This window comes from Berghia stephanieae, chromosome 2 (assembly GCF_034508935.2).
Source record: "Berghia stephanieae isolate SIO BIC M18660-M18661 chromosome 2, UCSD_Bste_1.3, whole genome shotgun sequence".
NCBI lineage: Eukaryota > Metazoa > Mollusca > Gastropoda > Nudibranchia > Aeolidiidae > Berghia > Berghia stephanieae.
In genome coordinates, this window is record NC_088361.1 from 7,007,801 (window position 1) to 7,016,517 (window position 8,717).

The window sequence follows — 8,717 nt, forward strand, 5'->3', positions numbered from 1 at the left end:
TTGTTTATTGCTCATTTTCCCTGTACAATGGATTCGGCAATGCATTTTAAGCAAATAATAAACATTTTATCATTATTTTTTTATCAATAATAACCGAAAATGCCTCGAAAATGTTGTTTTTGATTGCACTTCAAATTATAGACATGGCGAAAAGACAACTATATATAAATTTCATTCGGATCCAATTGAGAGACAAATATGGATTAGTGCACTGCCAAATAATATCGATTCGAGTGATGTTGCAGACTATATGGGTATCTGTGCCAATCATTGGCATCATGATGCTCCTATGAGACGGAAATCAAGGTATCCTTCACCTGCTATTCCTCCAAATAAATGGCTAAATACAATACCCCTTCTTGTTTGCGAAAAACAGCACCATCTCGTCAGACATTAAATTCGACAAGTGAATTTAGAGACAGGCTTCAGGATATTGATGAGTTATCAATTTTTCTTAAGAAAGATTTACTTGAAAATACAGAAAATGAGTTGGGAAAAAACTTTAAAGATTATTTTGTTCAAGAGATTTCCTCTAATGGTGTTGTTGGACTGTCTTCAGATTCTGAGTTTAGTCTTCATAGCCGTGCTAGGATCGGTATGGTCCACTCATTTAGTATCTACTTTACAGTTAAAGAGGTGAACGATGATCACAGCATCAGGTCAATTCAATATGAGGGTTTATTTGGAATTAAACAAAGCCAACACCAGACTTTCTCAGATGGAACCTTAAAGCGTTGGAGTGAACTTACAGAAATACTTCGATTCTACACACTGGACTCCCAACTAGAAGGTGAGTTAACCTACTATTTTAATTTTTAAATGCGTTAGCGTCAGTTTTATTATCAACGTGAACATAATAATAATAATAATAATAATAATAATAATAATAATAATAATAATAATAATAATAATAATAATAATAATAATAATAATAATAATAATAACAATAATGATAATGATAATAATGATGTTGATGATGATGATGATGATGATGATGATGATGATGATGATGATGATGATGATGATGATGATGATGATGATGATAAGAAGAACTATTACCCTTGTTGTGTTGCTGTTGTTTTTGATTCGTTATAGATTCACGAAATTAAAATTTTGAAATGCATTTTAAAAATAAAATTCATTGTTTCCAATCATGTATCGTCTATTTCATTATCTTCTACTTTTTTTTTCATTGCAGATGAAGAAAATGAATCCTCATTAGAGAAGTCTAAGGCTATCCAGAAATTTATAGAACGCCAGATTCAGCTCCTGAATGCTCAGAAAAATCAACGGATTTACTTTCCAGATGATTTAATTCTTGCCTTTTCGTGGTCCACGAGGTCAAGAGTGCTATATTCTTCTTTACGTGGTCACCTTTATCTCCCTTCTAAGTCCACCCTGGGAAAAATTACACGACAAACCAAAAATGTAGCAGATTTCACCATCTATTCTAAATTTTTCCAACAGCAGGAACTACGAAGCAGAGCGTGTGTTGTGCCAAACTCTGAGTTAACAGAGTATTTTAATTCTAGGGACAGGGATGGTTTATCTTCACTGTGCGAGTTGTTTTTAGAATTTTCACTCCTTTCATATTGTTTCTTTGTTAACAATAAATCAAAAATATGTAGGGCAAGATTAGCCGTAATTCTTGGCAATTTTGCAGAGACATTTGCAATCGATGTGTGTGTTCCTGTAAAGGCTATTCTATGCCTGTCCAATATATTTAAGAAGAGATTTTCAATTTTCAATTCGAAGAAGCAGTCGGATAAAGGAAGATGAACAAACTGAGGTCACAGTAATTATTATATCAGCTCTATTTCTTTGTGGATATCCATTTATCATCCTCATTATCATCATCATCATCATCAGCATCATCAACATCATCATCATCATCATCAGTCCCACCACTGCCAACATCACCGTCTTTGCAACCATCATTATATTCATCTTCATTCACCACCACTACTTCCCCCACCACCACCACCATCATCATCATTATCATTATCATCATCTTTGTCATTATCTATCAGAATCATTATTGTCAATATATATTAGCATCAGTAATCACCGCAATCACCTTCACTTTCTTCATCATTGTCATTAATATATCAGTATCATCTTTATTGCCCTCACCACCATCAATATCATCATCATCTTCACCTTCATCATCATCATCATCATCATCATCATCATCATTTTCCATCACTACCAGCATAATAGTCTTTGCGATCATCATCATATCCATCTTTATTCACCACCACTACCGCCACCATCCTATTTAAATTATTAGCATCATTATTATCATCTTCATTCGTAGTCTACGTCACTATTTATCAGTGTCATCATTATTGTCATCACAAGCATTAATATCACCATTATTTTCACCTTCATCATTATTGTCATTATCTATCAGCATCGTCTTTATTACGTTCACCTTCTTTACCATTGTCATTATCTAACAGCATCATCTTTATTGCCATCACCACTAATATCATCTTCATCTTCATCATATCTCCATTATCTACCAACCCCAGCTTTATTGTCGACACCATCATCAATGTCATCACCAACTTCACCTTCATCATAATCGTCATTATCTATCACCATCATCGTTTCACCAGTATCATCACCAGCACCATTATCTTCACTACCACAACCATCAACCTCACCAACGTATATTATCAATTTTCTTCAACATCGTCACCACCACTATCTTTTTTTATTCATATTGCTATTGAAGCAGCTTTTTGTGTCAATCATATTCTCATATTTCTGCTGTGTCATCTGTAGGGGACATAAATGAGAATTGTTCTTCAAATTTATGCAATCTTATCTATAGCAATGTGTTTATATTGTCACTTTAAATAAGTTTTATAAAGAAATGAGCTTGGTCATCATACAAAATCTATTTTGAATATTATCATCATCAATGTCATCCTCCTCTTCCTAATTTTCATCATCATCATCATCATCATCATCATCATCATCATCATCATCATCATCATCATCATCATCATCATCATCATCCTTATACACCCCTTTCTTGAGTATTAAAATATATTTCTGTAGTTAGTCTTATTTAATGTATTTATATTTGTATATAAATATAATGCGTGTGTGTGTGTGTGCGTGTGTGTGTGTGTGTGTGTGTGTCTATTTTGAATATTATCATCATCAATCTCATCCTCCTCTTTATCATTCTCATCATCATCATCATCATCATCATCATCATCATCATCATCATCCTTATACACCCCTTTCTTGAGTATTAAAATATATTTGTGTAGTTAGTCTTATTTAATGTATTTATAATATTTGTATATAAATATAATGTGTGTGTGAGTGTTTTGTGTGTGTGTGTGTGTGTGTGTGTGTCTATTTATATATTATCATCATCAATCTCATCCTCCTCTTCCTACTCTTTATCACCAATATCATCATCATCATCCTTTTACGCCCCTTTCTTGAGTATTAAATATACTCGTATTTGTGTAGTTAGTCTTATTTAATGTATTTATAGTCTTTGTATATAAATATAGTGTGTGTGTGTGTGTGTGTGTGTGTGTGTGTGTGTGTATAATTATTGTATGACTTTTATTTGAAAGAAGTTAAATTCATCATTCTCATTACCATCGTCATCATCGCCATCTTGATATCAAGTAATTATATACTAATTCAATAAATAGTAAACATCTATTATTAATATTCTCTGTATGAAACTGAACTAATTATTGGCCTGCCGTTGCCTACGTATTAACTAATTTGAAACATTGTAAAATACAAACAAACTATTATTATTATCATCATCATATTCGTCGCTGATACCATCATTTCTTTTGATCTCTCTCTCTCTCTCTCTCTCTCTCTCTCTCTCTCTCTCTCTCTCTCCTCTCCTCTCTCTCTCTCTCTCTCTCCTCCTCTCTCTCTCTCTCTCTCTCCCTCTCTCTCTCTCCCTCTCTCTCTCTCTCCCACTCTGTAAAAAAACTATTATTATTATTATCATCATCATCATCATCATCATCATCATCATCATCATCATCATCATCATCATCATCATCATCATCATCATCGCTTGTACTATCACTTCCATTCAAAAATTATTATCATATATTTTTATAAAATAAACTTCAATTGCACTTTTTGCTTGCAAATCTTATTTTATGTGTTCAACGTTTGATTTTCATTAAATGTAGAAGTTTGAGGAGAGAGAGAGAGAGAGAGAGAGAGAGAGAGAGAGGAGGGAGGAGGGAGGGGGGAGGGAGAGAGGAGAGAGAGAGAGAGAGAGAGAGAGAGAGAGAGAGAGAGAGAGAGAGAGAGAGAGAGAGTTAAGTGCTATCAGCGGGACTCGTGGGCCTTCTAGTTTTCACGCCAGATTCCCGACGAGTCGGCATGTGTATAGATAGCATTGGTACTGACCAATAGCCCTAGCCTAAAACAAAACATATTACAGTAAGACAAGTTTGATGAAACGTGATACGAATTGGATTCAATAGTCTGATGTCACGCCGCCCGGCAACGGCGGCCATCTTGGTTCTAAACAAAGAAAATCATTACTTTTTATTCTTCATGCTGGCTAGAACTTTTTATATGCCTTGTGATCAGAATGTGTAAAAGTCAAAACATGATCAAATTTATGTTTTTTCCCCTCTGGATACACTTTAATGCTCGCCGGAGAAATATGTCATACGCTCGTCCTCCATTGTTCCGATAGTTTAGAGCCAGTGTTACTAAGTTACAATGCGTCAATAGGAAGGCAGTGAGGTTACGACTGTTGAAGAGTATTCAATTTAATAACAACAAAATATGATAATAGTATTGCAACATTATGACGTAAATCACTTCTAACACAAGCTGAGTCGTTTCAAATCGCTCATGTATTTACTGCCGTGTTTCCCACTCAGCGACCTTGGATGGAAGTATAATAAAGCTGTAATATTATTCTTTGGCATGAAAATTTAAAAAATAAAAACTCGACGTATTGTTTTTAATGTGTTTAAGCTTTATCTCTAAAAAGCTCTAGAGTCTGCTCAGATATTCCATCCATCACCCTCCGATTTAAAGACAATTGATTTTTTTTTTAAAGTTCATCTTTTTAAAGCGGAATATCCATTAAATATGAGCTCAATGTACATGGGGTCACAAGCCAAATCCTGATTTCGGTTAGAGAATGTGAGTAAGGAGCCTTTTCCAAGGACAACTTAGCGTCGCTCACAGCGTAGCCATCGTTAACTTATAGATAGTTCGAAGTTGACGTCACTCAGGTCTTTGTTATTGTTTTTTTGTCATCCGCGTTTATGAGTAATTCTCACTAAACCCTATTAAATTGACTATAAACGTTCATGTTTACACACAGTTTTGTGTGTTGGTCCGTTATTCTTCCGGATGGCAATGTTATGAGCTTCTTAGCCAAGCGCATTCTATCTATAATAATAATAATAATAATAAATGGCATTTATATAGCGCTTTACCCCGTTGTCACAGGCTCTAAGCGCTTTACAGTGATATAAAACAAAACATATTACAGTGAGACAAGTGTGAAGGAAACGTGATACGAATTCAATTTAACAACAACAAAATATGAAAATAATATTGCAACATTATGACGTAAAAAGATAAAACTTTAAGCGAGATTTGAACGTTGTCAACGAATCCGAGCATCTCACGTGTGATGGGAGAGAGTTCCAAAAATGGGGGGCCGAAAATTGAAAAGACTGTTCACCTATTTTACGCAATGGCTTAGGTTTGACAAGGATTGATTGGTCGTTGCTTGACCTCAAGTTTCTATTAGGGACATATATGTTTAGAAGGTCTTTAATATAGGAGGGACTGTTCGTGCTCAGGGATTTGTAGACAACAGTACAAATCTTATAGGCAACTCTTTTTTCCACAGGAAGCCAATGTAACTCACGGAGAAGAAGAGTTGCTGACGGGTATTTTTTGTTATTGCGTACAATGAGCCTGGCTGCGTTATTTTGAGCAACCTGAAGTTTGCTAATTTTGTCTTTAGCTAAATGCGCCCAAAGGGAGTTACAATAGTCCAATTTAGATAAAACCAGGGAATTATAGTCTGACACTGACCAAAACATGATGTCAAAATGCCAGTTTTGGCCTCAAAAGAAAACAAATTGTGAGTTGTATTCAATAGTTCAACCAATGGAACCACTTGTTTTCATGAGCACTACTAACGACAACTTACTAGGCGGTGCAAAAACCAAATAATGACGTCAAAATGCCAGTCTTTTTGGGTTTCAGTGTCAGGCTCACAGCCGGACTCGAACTAGGACCAACTTCCGAAGATGAGAGTTTACCAAAAGACCATAAAATCGAACTCTATTATCGGCTCATCGGGGCTGCGATTTGGCAAACTATAGTCGATAGTTGGATTTGGTTTCGATACTGTCATGAATATAATAATACATTATAGCATAGGGCGGATCGTATTACATAGAATGCCCTATGAAAAAAGGGTCAAAATTGATCGATTAGCTTTTGATATCCGGTACCCAAAACGAAATACACGTATTTGGCATTGCAAAAAAAAAAAAAACATAGAAAGAAATTATTAAATATAGTAGACCAAAAAAAAAAAAAAAAAAAAAAAGAAAAAGAAAAAGAAAAAGACGAAAAGACTCGAAAAAGGGACGACAAAATACCGCTTAATTGATTTTGATGTTTGTCTCATATACATACTTACAGTGAGTGCTGTAAGGATAGAATTGGTGCCAAAAACGAAATATTTTGGCATTACAAAAAAGAAATTATTAAATAAAATAGACAAAAAAAAAAAAAAAAGAAGAAGAAGAAAAGTAAAAATAAAAAGACGCAAAGACCCAAAATGGGAGGACAGAAATACCGCTCTATTGATTTGATGTTGTTTGTCTAATGGAATTCAAACTTATAGTGATTACTGTAAGGATAGAATCAAGTACCTACATTATGTCGTATTTCCGTGCATACTATAATTGTTACTGAACAATCGCTGGCATGATGGTTCGAATGTCTCTCGTAATATAATTATTTGTCAACACTATCGCCTATCAAAATTCGGTTCATATATAGGCCTATATATATATATATATATATAATGCAATGTTAATGTTTATAATTTAAACCACCAAATGGAATCAGGCTATAAATAGGCAATTTTCTCGTTCGAGCTTCGTGTACAATATATTAAAACTAGTCCTTCAGAGCCATTGTGCCCATGGAGCTAGAGTTTACCCCGGTTTCTATAGTGCGAAATGGACAAAAGCAATTGCTTGCTATCCTTTGGATAGGACGCTAGTCTATCGCAGAGTACTTTCCACCAAATCTAACAGACTCAGCACCCCATTCACTGCTGGGTGGACAAGGGGGTCAGAAAGAAATCTCGACGGCACCTGGGGATTGATCTTGGTGCCTTTGCGTGTGAATCGAGTGCTCTACCAACTGAGCTATCGGGACCCCGAATTATGATATCATGATGAGCTATTATTATGCATTACAAGATATGTTTAGAAACACTTGAGCTGAGCTAAATTTATGAATTGATTTATTTGAGAGAATTGGTGATTCTCACAAAGAAAATAGATAGCGAGTCGTATCTATTCAAAATGTGTTTATTAACTATGGTGAATGCTATTGATAGAAACTGGATGTTAAAATTTTTTTTCCCCTCCTTATTCTGTGACAAAGCATACCGCCAGAGTTTTGCCCTAAATTGTTATCTCTTGTCCAATCCTTATATTATATAGAGTCTACAGCATATTTAAATCAAGTCTCATCTCATGCAAAAATCTAAATATTTCTAATACACTTGTTTAATATTTCAATTTCATAACCGTTCATTTATTTCCCCCCCCCCCCCCCCCCCGCCCCCCCAAAAAAAAATTTTTTTTTTAAAAATTCATAATGCAACACACTAATTTTGTACTTTGATATCCCCGTTGGGATGGAGAAACCAATCCTGTAGAACTACTAATTTTCGGCTCCAGCCTAACAATTATATAAAGATCTATAAAATAAATAAACTTCTTGAAAACAGACTTTTGTTGTCAGAGCTAGTACAGTAAGGAGCGAAAAGCATTATTTTAACATATTAAGGACAATTTGGTAATTTTAAAATGTATTTTCAGTGTCTAATATGTTAATACACCTGAAAATTACGATTTTTTTCCAATTCCAAAATGGCAGGACTGGGCTAAATACAAATGTACCTATTACTGTAATTATCACTACATAAACATGAAATAGGCATCTGTATTTAAGATATCATTATGGGGGAAAATATACCAGATTTATGTGCACGTTATGTGTTTATCGATCTGTATAATTATTATAGTCAACATAAACTCACAAAATATTTTCATCAATTATTAGAATCTCTGACTAGAGTCAATCCCTCTAACTGAATCTAAATTGGATTGAACGTATCCATTGATAAACGTTTAAATTAAATATAGTAATTAAATCTTATCATTTATATACTCGTATCGATGACGGAGTACATTACACGTGTAATTTGGATTGCTTAAAGAACACCTCCAATAAGTTTTAATTCAAATTCAAATCAATATTGCCACATGCATATTATATGTAATAAATTGTTATGACTTGATTATTGGGTTCACCAAGATAGTCGTGAAAATCGATTCAAATTAATAACAATTTTTAACCAAATCATTTTAGCTTAATTATAGTGTATTTTGAGTTATGGAGACAAGATTAAAAGCAATTTT

The 8,717-nt window shown here is 34.2% G+C and overlaps 1 protein-coding gene across 1 annotated transcript; it reads left to right on the forward strand.

The window, feature by feature from the left end:
- The first annotated feature begins 336 nt into the window (after nucleotides 1-336).
- LOC144963860 (uncharacterized) lies at nucleotides 337-2,803 on the forward strand. Its single transcript, XM_078897811.1, has 3 exons — nucleotides 337-790; nucleotides 1,199-1,487; nucleotides 2,791-2,803. The coding sequence occupies exons 1-3, from the start codon at nucleotides 337-339 to the stop codon at nucleotides 2,801-2,803; spliced, it is 756 nt and encodes a 251-aa protein (XP_078753937.1).
- The last annotated feature ends 5,914 nt before the right edge of the window (nucleotides 2,804-8,717 follow it).

Bases quoted from the DNA above. Each gene is read 5' to 3' on its own strand.
- LOC144963860 (XM_078897811.1), top strand. From the start codon at position 337: ATGGCTAAATACAATACCCCTTCTTGTTTGCGAAAAACAGCACCATCT. The intron at 791-1,198 runs GTGAGTTAACCT...TTTTCATTGCAG, and splicing joins ACTGGACTCCCAACTAGAAG to ATGAAGAAAATGAATCCTCA.